The following is a 16,756-nucleotide window of genomic DNA, read 5'->3' as shown; positions in this document are numbered from 1 at the left end:
GCCAGCGTTGTGGCAGCGTGGGTCCGCGGTCATCGACTGAGATGTGTTCATGTTTGCGTCTGCGTGCATGACACCGTGCTTGTTAATTTAGTTGCAGGGTGTCCACCAAGTTGGCATTTCCAAATTGCCCGAGTTTCCCAGGATACCCTGAGTGTCCTTGGAAATTTCCCTGAATGAGAGAGAACTTTGTTTTATGTTAAGATGGGCTGACAGTATGTACGTCGCCCAAAGCTGTCACTCTCTAGTAAGCACGTTAAAACATAAAAAGAACCTAATCCAGTTTGAGTAGTAAGGAGTAGTATTTATTTTATTCAAAAAGAAAACAGAAGGAAGGGGTTCGTGAAATGCTGAGCGAATAAAATATATTCTAGAAAAAATGGTAAAACTCATTCCAAATCGAATCGAACACTTTCATGTACGAATAAAAAGGAGATGCATACAGAAGGGATATTTTTGAATATGAGCTGTTTCTATCAACTGATTGCTCATTGGTGTGAGGCCATTGGCTCATTGGTATAAAGCCCGAACGTTGTCACCAGTGAGATTCTCTCTCGGCAGCTGGTAAGTCAACATCAACTGTCCCGACATACTCTCAGCCTGCGTATAACGCGTCAGTGTTGGGTTTCACCGCTTTAAAAAGTTTATTTCGGCTTGGATGAGCGAATCCTGCATCTCGGCGAGAGCCAAAACTTTGTTTTTAGATCTCAGCCTCCTTCAAAGAAACGGCGGTACGCTTCCTTTCCTGTTCATTCTTCCATGCGTCAGTTCTTTCTCGTCTCGTTATCCTACCGCCGCGCGTTCGCCCCACAGAACATTTAAAGTATCCTCTTGGCCATTTGTACAGTCAACGTCCGATATTTAGGACTGCCTAGGGGCAGCGAAAACGTCCGAAAAATCGGGCAGTCCGATAAAATAAATGCATGTCTTTTACTGCCTTTAATGGCTCAAATCGCCACAGGCAAGTCCGAAAATGCTCTGAAGGCCTGCCAGTACACTTGTTAGGCATATCGGTGCTTGTATTGTGACAGGAGACGGCAGCTGCGCGCGTGTATAAGTAAGGAATACATACTGTGTCCGGTGACCCACGCTTGTTATGCTGCACCGCGTAACACTTCTGTACTGAGGCGGAGCTGACTTTCGGTAACCGGCATTATGCTACGCGTTGTGCTTTCCGAGCCTCGAAACCAATCGCGAGGATCACAAAGGTGGAGCCGGTGCCATTGTTGACAGTGGCGAATTGTTTCAATGAAAAATGCAGCACCGAACGGCAACAACCTTAATCGCTGATGTCGAAGCAGCTAGGCCTTGCGTTGCCGCGGTGGTGGCTTCGGCTGCTAGTGGATCTACGTGCGAGTGCGCCTGTTCGGTGCACTCGCACGTAAAATGGCGGTGGCGGTGGCTTTGATCATTGCCGTTTCGGACCTGCGGTCACGGCAAAATGTCCGGAAAATTGGACGGTGAAGGACGGCGAAATTGGACGGCGACCGAAATTTCAGACGCTCTTACACATTGATTTTATGGGGCACATGGTGGTGCCGCGAGGCCGTCCGAATTATCAGGCGTGCCCGAAAAATCGGGCGTCTGGAAAATCAGGCGTCCGGAAAGCCATGCGTTGACTGCATACTGGCAACTCCTCCAGCCTATGACACGGCGTCAAAGAAGGGTCGTTACGATACCTCTCTGTTACTCGAGCCAGCAATACCGCGACTTTCGTTCCCTTTCAATAAAGTTACAGCTAATTCTCACCGATAGAACCACTAATTCCCTGAATTCTGCCCGAGTATTTCCAGACTATTCAAAATCCCGGTGAATTCACGGTTTTCACTGTTTTTCCGGTTGGTAGACACCCTGAGTTTGTAAGCATATGTTTACAGCAGCTTATACAACTGATAAGACTACTAATTTTACTGCATATTACAGTGTAATAATCTGCTGTCGCAATCAGTGCTCCGCCTTTCGGACGAAACTGCGATTTTTTCTTGTCTGGCGAAGTCTAAATAGCGGTTATGACGCAATAATTTCTGATGCATCTGCTTTACTGCTTTTTTGTCTAATTGAAAGGTCACGTATACCAAAGTAAATGTGTTGCCTAAGGTATAGTTTGGAGGTACCCAGAATTGTGAAAACGTGCACTTTTCATAAGGGTTACAGTGGTTTCTTTCGCTTTATTTTCGAGGTACCTTAGCCCCCATCCTGTATGCAGTCGTATTGCCATTCCATTTACGTGTCAAGCATGACGTATCCGTGTGGCTACATATCCCTCTGATGCGTGCAGCGTGGCCACGGACGGTTCCCGGCGGCTGGTGGTGCCGCTGGAAGCGAACCAGGCGCTTCGGGGTGACGTGCTCATCAAGTGCTACCACAAGAAGCAGCGACCCGCTGGTCGGACACCCATCTTCCGGGTGCAGTTCCACACGTGCACGCTCGAGGGCGGCAAGGTGTTCTTCACAAAGGCGGACCTCGACGACGCCGTCTCTGGTGCGCCACCGCCACGCCCCCTTTCGCCCATCGACTCTGCCTCTCGATAAAACCTATCTAGGCTCTTCACCCCACACTCCTCCTCACGTAATTTAATGTTGCGTAATCGTGCGCGCTCACGGAGTTGAGGTGGAGCGCTTTTCGAAGAAACGTTCTTTTAACTTGCGCCGCCACTTCTGTGTGGATGATGGCTTCGGCCATTGACGCGTCGTGCTCTTTCTTTTCGTCTCTGTTCGGGGTGTACTTCAGCAGTTAATCTACTCTTAACTCTGAGAGTCAACTCAAGATTGGAGTTGCTTTTGTATACGGCAACACTGCGAGATTAGTGATGCTTCAGTCTGCTTAGAAGTTCTAGCTGTATCCGCATGTTGTTTTCTCTCGCCCTCCAAAGATAGGAACGTGATTATGATAGGAAAATCAGCCTTTCACAGAACATCACCACGTGAATCATTGCGTAATGTCTATGTGTAATAGTGAAATTTATAATAGCACGTCCGCATAGCTCAGATGCGCTACTGCAGCATGAAGTAGTATGCTCTTGAGTCGTGACAACACGATACATACAGGGTGTCCGGGCTAACGTTAGCGAAGCTATTAAATATAAGATATAGAATATACGAGGACGCAACCAATAGTATTCTGTCATCAGTAAAGTACCGCACCAGAAGGATCTTTTTTTCGTAATTGAGCTATCGATAGTTAGGTGACATTAATTAAGGAACTTTTAGTTAGTTAATTGGGGGCGTGAATTTGACATAACAGTAATTTTGTTTTAAAACACCTCCTTCAGTTGTTTTCAGTCTGCTACGTATCGCGTAATTATTAAGGCGAACGCCTCAGATGGCTCATGGGACGAAAATTTGACCGTCCGGCGTTATGGCACCAAAATTCAATGGCACGAAAATTGGGCGTCGTATCCACGACCGTTGATGTTGATTACGGCTAAGTGAATTGAGGCAGAGTTTATTAAGGTGGAGTTAATTAAGGCACTCGAACCCCGACCTTCGGTGAGAGTCAAACCCACGACCTGTGGTATTAAGACGAAATTAAGGCACAATTATTTAAGATACAGTTGATTAGGGTACTCGCACCCACGACCTTTGATGGGAGTCGAACCCACTTGGAGAAATGGGTGAGCCGGCCATATCTGCAAGTTGGATTCCAAATGACATCGTCAGGTTCGGGCGTCAAACCCAGTACCTTTGGTGTTAATTAGGGCGAAGTGAATTAAGGCGCATGTAAATAAGCTAGAGTTAATTAAAGCACTCGAACCCACGACCTTTGGTTGGAGAAAACAAGTATAGGAAGTAATAATGCATTAGAATGAAAATGTCATGTAATGAATGTCTCGTGAGCGCGCTGTCTTTCGCCTCCATTCTCTTTAGGGTATGCTGAAGTGACTGTCAACTTTTTTTCCGCGTTATAAAGCCAACGCGCGAAATATGAAAAGAGCCGCATGATTACTCGTCCGTGCGCCGCGACACCAGCGGTGCCAGGCAGGAAGAACAAACTCTTCTCCGTGCCTGGCGCGGTGGCCACGTGAAAGTGTCGAGGCATTGGTATTGGCGTTGGCCGCTGCGAGCTGCCTTTCCCGCGTGCAGCGCGAAGCCAATGCGGTGCGCGGCGGCATCGAGGAGGACAAAGGCGGTGACTGCAGAGTTCACTCTTCCGAGCAACGCCTGGCACCGCTGGTTTCGCGGCGCACGGACGCGTAATCATGCGGCTCTTTTCATATTTCGTGCGTTGGCGTTGTAGGGCGGAAAAATATAATTACGCGAGACATAGCACACTGAAAGCAATTGAGTCGAGTGTTTTAAAACACAATCATTATTTTTCTATCAAAATTCGCGCTCTCGATTCATTAATTGAACGTTCCTTAATTAATATAGTCTAATTATTGATAGTTTAATTATGAAAGAAGTCCTCCTGGTGCAGTACGCAACTGCTGACAGAATACCGTGGGTTGCGTCCTCGCATAGCATATACATTATTTTGAAGAGTTTGGCTAAGGTTATAGCTGGGACTCCCTCTATAGTTAGTTACATTTCATGGGTAAAATTATTATTATAGCTCAACCATCCAAGCCTCCAGATTGTTTCTTAATAGATTGATGAACATCTTTCGAAACAGATCCACGGTTTCCGGACGATGGTCAAGTGGAGCTGCTGTTTTCTGATCGACCTGATGACTACAGAGGTAAACGGGAGAAACGCATCGTTATTAAGCTTACTGCTACTAAATGTTGCTTGCTTGCTTCTGATGTTCTTTCACAAACGTATCAGTTGTGAATTGATAACGCTTCTTTTTTTACCACACGATATTTAGGAGATGTTGGCGCCTTTACTCGGAAACGGCTGCTCCTTTTCAGATAGCATGAATTAATGCTACTAGTAAAAACGAAAGAAGAAAGAAAGAAAGCAAGGTTGCACTGAACAAAAGTAGTGTGACTCCAATGAAAAAGTCATATAAAACACGCGAACTTTGTCATTTCACATAACTTACAACTTATAACAGAAGTCATACAAAACACACTGAAACGTAAGATTGTGGACAGTTCACGACAGAAGTCACATAAAACGCACTGGAGAGTAGTCTGCTCAAACGGGTACACGAAAAGACAAAGTCAGCTCATAGAGATACAGGAACACCCGTACAGGATTTAGCCGCTGTTTTGCGTTAGTTTTGTTAGAGCATTACTTTCTCGACTTGACCTTTCTCGTTCTTGCAGGAAATGGTTCCGTGACCGAGATGGTCAGTACAGCCGACCAGACGAAAGATCCACTGGTCAGACATGATTCGTACGAGAATTTTGACCTGATTCACGAAGACAGCCAAAGTGGTAAGCATCTATCTACTCTGAGTGTAGTACTACTTGAATATCATGAGGTGTTGTCAGAACCACTGTCCCGGAAAGGTTTGCTTTAATACCTTGTTAACAATCTTTTTTAAATTTTATTTTTATTTTAGATCTCGACGATCTGATTGAGTCGACCAACATTTCTGGTAGGTGATGTCATTGCATGATATTAAGCATGCACTATTGATGCGCCTGCTTCTGCTTCTTGTGGTGGTGCCTGCTTGCATGGTGTATCTCTTTATTTAAGAGCATGCTCTAAGACTAAATGTTGCCTTGGTTAACGCTAATAGCTTTCGCTAAATGTAGACTGATGAACGTAGTTTGGCATTTATGTACAACTGTAGACCTTAACTTTACCGAAAATAAAGGAATGACATGTTATCAAACAATCGCACTGTTTACAAAAAGTAAAAATTGAAATATGCCGGGAAGTTGTTCGTAACCACAATGAAATAAACCTCGCCTGACCTTTTAGGCAAGGTTTCGTTTCTGTATCTCCCTCCGTAGTACTTATTTACATTTTATGACCGCTCAAACGCAAAGCGAGTACGGTGTCCTCGCCGCACATGTCGCACGCTTATTCTAGATTTCTATAGAAAAGTTCATAGAACCGTAAACTCTGACTTCCAGCCGCTTCAGCTATGCCAGTTATACTTTATCTAGCTTCCGAGCAAAAGCTTAGTCAGGGCCACATGTGTGGGGAAAAAAACAACAAGTAAAAACAAAGAGCTAATGACTGCGCAATACGTTACAGTAGGATCGAACACAAGTGTGTATGTACTGTATTATTGTATGTAATGAAGGCTACCTATGACCGCATAATCGGTAGAGCACCGGAACATCGAGTTCCAGAATTCCTTTACACACACACTTGTGACTTTTGTGAGCTCGAACTATTTCCTATGTCGCAGAAGCGTAAACCCCACCGGTCAGGGCTCCGAATCGCGTTATTTGTTTGACGCACCAAAAACGTCCACCGTCACCATGCCCACTATAGAAGCCTTGACTGCGGCCTTATTTCCGTAGGGACTGGTGCAACTTTCTTTCTCGTCCTGCTCCAGGCTATGGCATTTTCTGTGCGTTGACGCTACGCGCGCCGGCAATCGTCTGCAGCTAAACTAAGCTTCATTCTTTCTGCAAGCCGCACATGACGGCGGCCCGTGTGCTATTACAACTGATTGTACATGTAAAAAGGCATGACATCAATTTACACTACATAAAACATGCTACTGACACTAATGGAAGCGCACAAGCAATCAGTACTGTATTTTATCTCGAGTATCATAACCACATTTACGTGGTCTTAGTTTTCATTAACGAAACCGTAAACATCGCTGCCAGCTCGAACGCCATATACGCTGCCTATTAGAAGGTCGTGCATTAAAAACAATTTATCCTGCTGCGGTAGGTAACGGTGCGGTGAGAGTCCTGTCTGTCCCTTTGCTGTGCTCTGAGCGGTGGCTGCGAGCGCTGCCCCGTCCCGCTAACCCGGCTAACTGCCCGTGTGCTCGGCTCCTCTCCCGGCTTCCAGTTCCCCACGCAGAGGGTCCCCTTGACGGAAACCTCTACGCAGTGGTGTCCAAGGCGGGCAGGCAGCCCGTGGACGGCGGCCCCTTTTCCCCCTCCTCTCCCAACGCCGCCGCCCCCGACACTGACGTGCTTGACGGGCCGCACACTGTGAGCATGGACTCTGGCATCTCCTCCTCTTCGGGCCTGCACAATTACGGAAACCCTAGCCCGCAGGGGCTGCTCCACAAAGTGCCCAACGGAGGCACCGTCGGTGAGGGTCTCTGTCGTCTCTGCCTCTGTACTCCGACCGCTGGGGACGGCGGGGCGATCGCTCGCATTGCATGTCACTCACCTTCGCACGGCGGTCATTTTCTTGGCCAGGAGCCGATGTAGCTTAGACTACGTTGCGTTCGTGCTGCATTCATATGTACATTGACACCATTGTGTTGCTGGGTTGAGGTTACGTTACTTGATTGCGTTAACAGGATAGCGCACATCGCGCCACCCTCGATCCTTACACTCTAAAGCATTACTGCTGTGGAGAAATGTGTGAATGTTTGCGACTATTTCGTCTTTGCTGCGCCAGACAGCTTTTGTAGCTTTTCATGTAGAACGATCTTGAGTGAACACATATTTTTATGATATTTCTTTTCTCCACACCACGCGTGTGTTACAGTTTCAGCTCCATAGTACCCGGACTAACTGGCCTGCAATTTTGACCAAAACAGCTAGTTGGGTGAGTCGGTTTAGCATATTGAGACGGATGATTTGCGTAATAAACGGGAAGGGAAAATTAGAACGATGGGACACACGCGCTATTCGTGCCCCTTCGTTCTAATCTTCTGCCCTTGTTTATTAAGTGCATCATACATCTCGTTGCGCAATTATCAGTTGAGGTCGCTGTTGGAGACACAGATTACACGGTGCAAAGCGGTCGATGGTCGTTCGTGGACAACAGCTCCGCAGTTTCCTCACCATATTGAATGTTTTGTGTTGCCCGACACTTCCACCTCACAGTTACATTCTATTACATCCGCAGCATATGCAGTCACAGATTTGATGCCAACACCTGATACATTTGTAATATCGGGTAAAAAAAGAGGCGTATCTCAAGTATTCCTCAAGTATTCCTACGTTATACTTGCGTTCGCGCGCATACCCATCAAATATCAGTTGTGAATTATTTGTGAACGAACGGCCACTATGCAGGCTATCTTTAAGGCCCGCGACTACCTCTCGTAGCATTGTCTTCGTGCTTTCAGTCCTTGCAGAATATATTCAAAATCATTATGCTCCTGCCTGACTCAAGACAGAAGCTGTCGCCATGGCCACGAAATGAGGACCTCGCGGTGCCAGCGCTGCTCCGAGGTCCATAAACTGAGAAAAAAAAAAAAAAAAACCGGAGCCATTCCACTCTGTGAAAATGGGTGATCAGGGGAGCTATATATATGGTGATGAATTTGTTGACTGAAAGTAAGAGACATACCACAATGAATTTCGTTTTCTTTCACGCTTCTTTGTTGTTTTTTATTAAATTGCATAGCCAATGCCTTTCTTTATTTTTAACCTTCTTTTAGTTCTTTTTTTAGATTTATTATTTGGTCACCAAGGTGATTGTCGCTTTATGATCGTATGATATACGGCTAGTGGCTCTGTGGCGACACTGGAAAGGTTCTTGGCCAATGTGAGGTCTATACACGACCGATGACGCGTGGTGGGCACATTGACGTTTGTGTAAGATTGAGTGCCGAACCTTTCCCAGAGAAACGAACCATTTTCCGTCTGGTCGAGACACGTCTATGTTGAAATCAAGCACAATTACGATGCGGGTGGAGTCATTAAGGGTGATCCAAACAAAGGTGCATACGCTTGGCATTTGCGGCACGATCTTCGCCTATATTACGTGCCGCCCGCCGTCGCCGCGCACATGCCCGCTTCTATTCACGACGGTGTTCTTCGCAGGCGCGCGGTTTTTCCGCAGTCCTCACCTCACGCGGCATACCCATTGCACAGGTGGAAGGGAACTGAGATAAAGTTACGTGGTTTGCCTATAGAGCCTGTGACGTCAAACCGCAAGCCATGCTAAACTGTCTATTCCAGTTTTACATTTTTTTATAGCGGCGTTTTTTATCACGATACGTTTTGACTCTTCTCGCGATTAAACGCAGCTGGGGTACACCCGGTGATTCGCTTTCGCTATCTGCTTTAGCCCTTTTACCTCTGGGCTGGCCGTCATCTCTTTTGCCTACGCACACAAACCGCCAGAACCTAACGTATAACAGCTCCGCTGTGAAAAATTTCTTCATTTGAGATTCCGAGAATCAGGAGCGCTACAGAAGATTCTCCACAGAGTTCAATTCCAAGTCTCGCGTCTCGCATATAGTGGCTTCGACGCTTTAGGGAAAATCCTTGCGTTTCATAGACGCCATTGACATCTCGAAGCGAGTAAGCGGACGGCCTTTCAAGCCTGTTCCCGCTCTTTTCTCTCTTTTGCTGCCATGCTTGTCACAGAAGTGGAAGTGCACCACTCGGCTGACGGTGGCCACCCGCATCAGCAGCAGCAGCACCACCACCACCACCAACAACAACAACAACAACCAGGGCGGAGCCCCCTGCGCTCAGAACACGCCGAGTTGGACGACTTGCTGGACGGGATGCTGCGCGAGATCCGCTCCATGCCCAACCACCCGGCTTCCCCACCGCCCGGCAGCGGCCGCACTAACCCGTCGCACTCGTACGGCACGCTGCCCCATGGCAGCCCCAGCTCGCTCTCAAATCCAGGGTGCGTGCCTCGGGGGGAACAATGATTTTTTCTGTCTCTGGGACGAACTTCCTTTAAACAATGTTGTTCTTTTTTCTTTCGCTTAAGAATTGTATTATTTAATGGTCAGATAAACCGCATCACTGCTTTGTGACCATTAAGAATTCCTTTAAGTTGGCGCAAAAATATTTTATTCTTTGTTTGAATTGTACATTTTCAATAATTTTTGTGCGCGAGCTTTTAAAATGCTTCTTACTCGGTATGATACCTAAACAGATGTTAGAATGTTTTACACAAACGGAATAGTGATAGATTGTGAATAAACGAATACTAGTAAACTTGCTGAATCCTTGCAGTATTTTGAGAGATAGAAAGAAGGAAAAAATATGCAGATCCAACGCACTTGTTGGTATCTATGGTTGAATCAATGCGGGACTAAAAGAAACTATAAAACAAAGGAATAACTTCGCTTTAAAATTGTTTTGTCGTGCAAGCAAAATAAGTGTAAGAGTACTAAGAGTGCATAGAACCGAATTTGTATACCGATTTAAAATTTACCCCAGACGTATCTTGTGATGGAGAAAACCAGAAGTGTGTGATGTGAAGAGTCAAGTGGCGCAGCAGCAACGAGTAAGTCTCGTCGTGCGTGGCTCCCCCGCAGTCACGGCACCATCTACTGTTCGTACACGTCGCGTACCACGTCGTCGGAGCCCCCGGCGGCAGCGCAGCGCAACGGCGGCGGAGACTACCTGGCCGGCTACCAGCGCTGGCCGCTGCAGCACCAGGAGCCCGACGGCCGGTCGCCGGACAGCGGCCACCGCACCACGTCGCCCTTCTCGTACGGTGTCGAGTACGGAAGCCCCGCGCTCAGGCGCCGGCGAGCGCACTCTGAGTCGGCCAGGGACTCGTTCGAGGATCGCAGCTACGGCACGCTGCGAGACGCCTCGCTCAGCCCCGAGCCTGTGGTCGGAAGGTGAGCGCGCTTCGTTAACATTGTTCCGCGAAGAAATGGGACGAGGAAGAGCAAGCTGACAGGTGTCGGCGCTAAATTGGGTAATCCAAGCATTCGAACAAGGGAGAGACACGTGCATTAATGTTTACTACATTTGCGGCTATCCAGAGCCCATGGTTCCTGACGCGTGTTCTTGTATGTTCATTGTATGTTCCTGTATTTTGGGTATGGTCTCTGTATACGTTTTCCTTCTTATTGCGCTAACACTCCAGGCGAATTTATGCCGTCGATGTCAGTGTCTGCGGCACCGTGGGGTTCCACATAAAGTCCAAGTGCAATGAGATCGCACCTCGCACGCCGCATGCTGTTGGTGCGAGCAAGACCGTGCGAGAATGAGCCGAGAAGGATAGTGGCTTGATGCGCGCCGCCCCCTGCGTGCCCAATTTTGCGGGTCAGCTGATCAAACGCGCGCAAGGAAGGTAGGGCGAGGAGTTGAGTCGCGTTTCCTCCTCTAGTCCGGCCGTGGGTCCGCGCGGCCGTTCGTGCGGCTGAGCGAATAGGCGGCCCATGCGCCCTATCTTGGAGGTAATCTTCGTGTGGTGCAAAGTTGGGCGAGCCGAGATGGCTGGAGGGCTTCACGTGCGCTGTCTTCCTGCGTGCCTAGTGCCTGAAGGTCGCGTAATCTCAAGTTTCAGAGACGCCTTGAAGCGACAGGCGGCACAAAGTGTTCGCTCACCGAGGCTGGGCTCTTCATCACGTCAGCCTTGTGACAGCGAGCGTTCAAGGTCATCGAGTGGGTTCTGTTCATGTTTACCTATGTGCGCGGGCCACCGTGCTCGTTAACTTATTAAGGCGAAAGCCTTAAGTGGCTCATACCCCCCGATGTTGTGGAAAACTCGGCATGTGGTGCAGAAAGTGATGTGAGCTCTCCTCGCGCAGACCTTCGCTCGTGCCACTGCTCACGCATTCCGCGTCGTCTTACACAGCTGGCTCCGATGCCGCTCATCATGCCAAAAAAAGAAAGGCAATGTTAATTCAGATGGAGTTAATTGAGGCACTCCAATCCACGACCTTCGGTGAGAGTCAGACTCTCGAGCTTATGTGGAAGTCTAACCCGCGACCTTTGGTGTTAAGGATAATTAATTAATGTTCAGTTAATTAATACAGAGCTAATTATGGCGCTCGAACCCACGACCATTAGTGTTAGTTATATGGGGCAAAATTAAGGCACAGATAATTAAGGTAGCGTAAATTAAGGCACTCGTACCCACGAGCTTTGGTGAGAGAAAACAAGTAATAAGAAGCAACAACGCATTCTAATGAGAATGTCAAGCAATTTAATAAACGCCTCTGGTCCAGACGGATTTCGGCACTCAAGGCCTTAAGGGCTTTGCTGAAGTTTTTAAGGGCCTGTGAATTGTGCGATCGCCTCTGAACGTTGTAGCGCCTAGCATCGCGTTACTGTGTGAACTTTTCTGTTTCTTTCTTTTCTTCTTCTTTCTTCTTTTATTCCCTTTACCCATTTCCCCAGCGCAGGGTAGTGCTAGGGAAAGGGGTAAAGGGTTCCCCAGCGGCTGGCTACGGGCAGGGTACCCAGCCGGTACTTACACTGGCTAATCTCCCTGTCTTTCCTCACCTTTTGTTTCTCTCTCTCTCTCTTGAGCGCGCAGGCTTTCGCCTTCACCCGCTTTAGAGTATGCTAAAATAACTGTCATTTTTTTAGTAAGCGAATGCTTACTGCAATTTATGCGTCCGATAAAACTAGGAGCCTTTCTTCGTGTAGTTGCCCAGTACTTTGCTATCACTTTCAATGTTTCGCCTTCCGGGCGATAGCTGCAACTTCTTTCTTTTTTCTTTTTCTTTTCTTCGCGTTGCATAGGGTTTCTGTTCTGGCTTGTGAACTTGGTGGCGTGTGTGCCGTAACTAGGGTACTATTTGTGAGCACTCGACCTTGAGTTCTTTTTTTATCACTGTGGAAAACGTAACAGGGCAGCGCGAAAAAAAACTAAAAAAAAGAAGGACTATGAAAGGTACCAACACAGGATGGGCACAGCTTCACGTACAACGGTACGTACACAGAACGGGCGCAGTCTTGTATGTACGTACCTTTCTTCGTCCTCGTTTTTTCGCGCTGCCCTGTTATATGTTCTAGAATGCACCAACTAGCCCAAACAAGAGCTTTACTATCACTGTGGCTTTGTTCCTCTATTTATCGCACGTCTGCGCAGAGGAGTAGCCGGTGCCTTTGTTCTCCTTACATACATATAACATAAAGAAGGAAAAGAAAAGAAGCGACAACTGTGTAGTAATAAACTTTATAAATGTTGAAAGCTGCGTTTTTTATAACTTTTCCTAGCAGCAGACAACTGGCCAGACACTTATGAAATGCAAGTAGATGGTAATGCCACATTAGTGGCGGTACGTTCAGTAGCGGTCCCAAGGAGCTTGTCAGTATCCGCCCAACGGGACCAGTTGAAACGTGATAACCGCTCTCCATTTATTTGTTTCGTGTTTCTTGTTTCCTGCTTATGTGCTTTATATGTCTTCACTTTGACTTATCAACCACCGTGGTTGCTCAGTGGCTGTGGTGTTGGGCTGCTGAGCGCGAGATCGCAAAATCGAATCCCGGCCGCGGCGGCCGCATTTCGATGGGGGTGAAATGCGAAAACATTCGTGTACTTAGATTTAAGTGCACGTTAAAGAACCCCCAGGTGGTCGAAATTTTCGAAGTCCTCCACTACGGCTTGCCTCATAATCAGAAAGTGGTTTCGACAGGTTAAACCCACAATTTAATTTTTTTATGACTTATATCACCTCATCTCCGCTTGTTCTCGTTCCTGAGTGTTGATTTTTGAACATCTGGGGGGGTGGGGGCACCTTCCGTTCAGTCTTATCTCGAACTTTCTCCTGGTGCTCCTTAAATTCTGTTCTTTTCTGCAAACTAGCGCATCGTACAGGAGTTTGTCTGTGCACCGTGCTAACCTTGCTAGTTCGCCTGGCGTGGCTAACTGCGGCAGCACCGTAATAGATGGACGCTTTCCTGTGCGTGTGTGTACATGTAAAAGCCGTGAGCTGTGCGTGATACCCTGCCTCAACAATGAATTGTAGAATAGAAGGCGCGATTGGCGTAGGAAGCTCATTCTACTTGTCGTATACATTGCTATTTCAAATGTGGTTGTACCGAAGCGTCTCAATTCGTGCGCACTTGCAGTTCCCTCTTTCGCGTCTCCGTTTATTTTCTTCCGTTTTTCTCCTCGTTATCCCTTTGGCCCGGTGTCTTTCATATTCTTTGTTTCTTCTCTCTAGAAGCAGCCTTGCTGAGGTTGGTTTCAGCGCCTGTAGCTGCAAGCACTGCCAGGCTCGCGTGCGATCTATTGCTATTCTCTTACAGTCAGTCGTGGCTGCAAAAGCAACAGCAGAAACTGCGCGCCCGCCGAGAAGGTTCGTGGGAAGATAGGCATCGCAAGGAGAGACAACTGATCGCCGAATTACGCACAGCCACCGCCATGCGTAGTCCCGAACCACCGAACGGGACAGTGGATATGTCACCGTTGAACGGCGACGTTGGACCGCTAAAGGTTCGTCCGCACGGTTTTCTTATCTTCATTGAGCGCCCTGACCAGTAACGCTAGCATATATGCTCATGCAATAACGCACGATCTTGCATTCATTTTCTTGTTTCTCCGCCAGCTTCAGTATCTAGGCAAATTTAGCAGCAGAAAACTAACGACGATGATGAAGTACATTGAATAAAATAAAAACAAGAAATATACTGTCACATAACAATCATGTTTTTTCTTATTTAAGTGATGTTGATAACGAATACTTGGTGGTAAGGACCGCGAGTTAGCGTTTCTACAGAGTCCACTAGAAGTAACTGGCCAGGCCTTGCATATTAACAGGTATTAGGTGCATCATCGACAGTCGTGTGGAGGAAATCAGTTCTGTGTGCGATCCGGCATACAACTAGGTGAACGAAAGACCGCATACAAATAAGTTTCCAACAGGTTCTAACGGGCGGCCAGCTCTAGGACGCACCGCACGTCGTACAGGAGGTTGCGTCGTACCAAGTATTCCCATGTTTGACAGAGCTGAAATTTGATATACGCGGTGAAGACGCGACTTCTGCGATGGCACCTTTTTCTGCGGCACCGAAGGTTCGATTCGTCTGAACGCGCGCAATGATGCCTGCACGCGTATCCGAAACAAATTGCCAGCCTGCTGTAGCTCTACAGCATAACGAGGCAGGAACGTGGCGACCGTTCACGACCGCTCGCAGGGCACCAACTACTCGACCCCGCTGCACATCCACACGAGCAGCAAGCCGCCGATCCATCGCGGCCTCAGTGCGCCAACGTCGCCCATCATCCCGTCGCGGACGAGCAGCCGGGATGTGACGCTGCGCAGGTGAGCGGAATAAAGTCCTTACAACTCTGCTGGCCTTATAGGCTTGGTGACATGTGGGATTTTGCGCGCATGGCACTTCGTTGCCTGTCGTTTTCTGCCATGTTCTCGGGCGTTTTTCAATGCGCAAATCACGCCTTCTGTGGAGGTGAGCGCGCCTCTCTAGTTCGAACAGTTTAGAGCAGCCGCCTCCCTAATACAAACTGTACAGTTTATTTATGAGCTTTTACGTCGCCGTAGTTCGCTAATATCAGTTAATGTGAGCCGCCGGAAGAGAGTTCTTGAAGAAATTGCGTAACCTTCAACCATAGGAAGCAAAGTGATGCTTTTATACCGCTTGGAGTCTGTCACATGGGTGGTGAAACAACGCAGTGATATTGTAAGAGACGCTCGGGCGGAGCAATTGCTGGCCTCAGTCGCCAGGCTAAACTCTCCCGTTGCTAGAACTACCACCACCACCACATAGGTGGTTTTCCTGCTGTAAAAAAACGCGCGTTATCATAGACAGCTTCAGCCCCATGACGTTGCGGTTTCTCTTGATAAATATTATTTCATGGTAATGTGGCAGTTCTACGTATAGATGAAGGCTAAAATACGAGAACATACAGGATATGCACTGACTAATTTCTAACATTTGCCAACAAAAAGAGTCAGCATATGTTCTGTAGCTTCTTTGATTATATATCTTGGATTATTGACCATTTTCGTGGCGATCCCACGGGCGTTGCCATGTTTGATCACGTGGTGATGCATCCATTGGTTGCTTCAGCTGTTTACAATGGATATGTATGACGCCGGTGCGGCTTAGCAAACCTCTTGTTTCTGGAGATATCGTAGATGGTGACTGGGTGAACGACACGAAGCTTTAGCCACAGCTTCAGAGAACATGTAAAAGCACTTTCGGAGCTGATTAAGCTATGTCCAAACGGCCTGAGCAGCGTATATGGTGCTTGTTCTAAGTGCGGGGCTAAATAAGTGTTCCAAGTTACCCAAACTTTCCGCTTATGAATAAATGAGGATCAGCGTGTTCTAATCTTCGTTCTTTATTTGACAAATACTTTGAAGCAGTGGCTTGTCCCGTTTCTGACTCAACAACGTTCCTCGGTTCGGTCAGTATGATTATTTTCTGCCTAATCGTTTTCGGGTGTGCTCAGTTCCGATAGATTTGTTCTTACTGCGCACAAGGCTTGAAACGTAGCTGTTCCGTGCATTGTAATACCTTGTAGTAAAGATGTATTATCGCTAGTAACTGGCTTACTCTTGTGGACCATCACGAAACATTCAGCTTCGAGCATTCGTGTACTGTCGGTGTAGCCCGTCATTTATTGTGCGTATAAAGTGAGCGTATATTCAAGTGTGCGCCCATTCTTGATACGTTGGCGATAGAGTTGGCGTGAGTAAGTTTGCGTGCCAGTTGAAGTAGATGCGTGTAGATAACGTGGACGAAACTTACTATGACACGAAGCGGCGCTACAACGCTAGCGAATGAGGGAAATCTTTTATTCTTGGGCAAAGTCGTGCATCACCAAGTGTCGGCAACCCAGGTTGTCCTTATGGGGCAGCGGTCCGTGATCTTGCTGACAGGTTCATTCCATTCCTTAATATGCCAATCACTGTTTTCGCAGCCAACTACTGCACACATCTTCATTCCACCGCTACATAATTTGCAGCACAATTGGAGCACAGTGCGTTAGCTAAAACTCAGTTGTCTTTCCGACAGCTGATTGCACAGAAGCAAAGTAAAAGCGGTAATGGTTTCATATTCGTGCGCTCTCGCTGAGGCCACGTGCGGCGC

The 16,756-nt window shown here is 47.5% G+C and overlaps 1 protein-coding gene across 7 annotated transcripts in view; it reads left to right on the top strand.

Annotated features, from left to right (window-relative positions):
* The window catches only part of by (focal adhesion protein tensin), a 330,425-nt gene that overhangs the window by 276,419 nt on the left and 37,250 nt on the right, over nt 1-16,756 (top strand). For 6 of the 7 annotated variants that reach the window (XM_050189879.3, XM_050189883.3, XM_050189882.3 and 3 more), the window contains 9 exons: nt 2,276-2,478; nt 4,609-4,674; nt 5,207-5,317; nt 5,446-5,481; nt 6,867-7,115; nt 9,356-9,626; nt 10,267-10,578; nt 13,949-14,135; nt 14,837-14,964. In XM_050189879.3, the coding sequence (XP_050045836.2) occupies nt 2,276-2,478; nt 4,609-4,674; nt 5,207-5,317; nt 5,446-5,481; nt 6,867-7,115; nt 9,356-9,626; nt 10,267-10,578; nt 13,949-14,135; nt 14,837-14,964 (1,563 nt within the window). The remainder of the gene's footprint in view (nt 1-2,275; nt 2,479-4,608; nt 4,675-5,206; nt 5,318-5,445; nt 5,482-6,866; nt 7,116-9,355; nt 9,627-10,266; nt 10,579-13,948; nt 14,136-14,836; nt 14,965-16,756) is intronic. The other variant, XM_050189880.3, reaches the window with a different exon arrangement.

This window comes from Dermacentor andersoni, chromosome 2, assembly GCF_023375885.2.
Source record: "Dermacentor andersoni chromosome 2, qqDerAnde1_hic_scaffold, whole genome shotgun sequence".
Classification (NCBI taxonomy): Eukaryota; Metazoa; Arthropoda; class Arachnida; order Ixodida; family Ixodidae; genus Dermacentor; species Dermacentor andersoni.
This window is presented reverse-complemented; position numbering and strand designations above follow the sequence as displayed.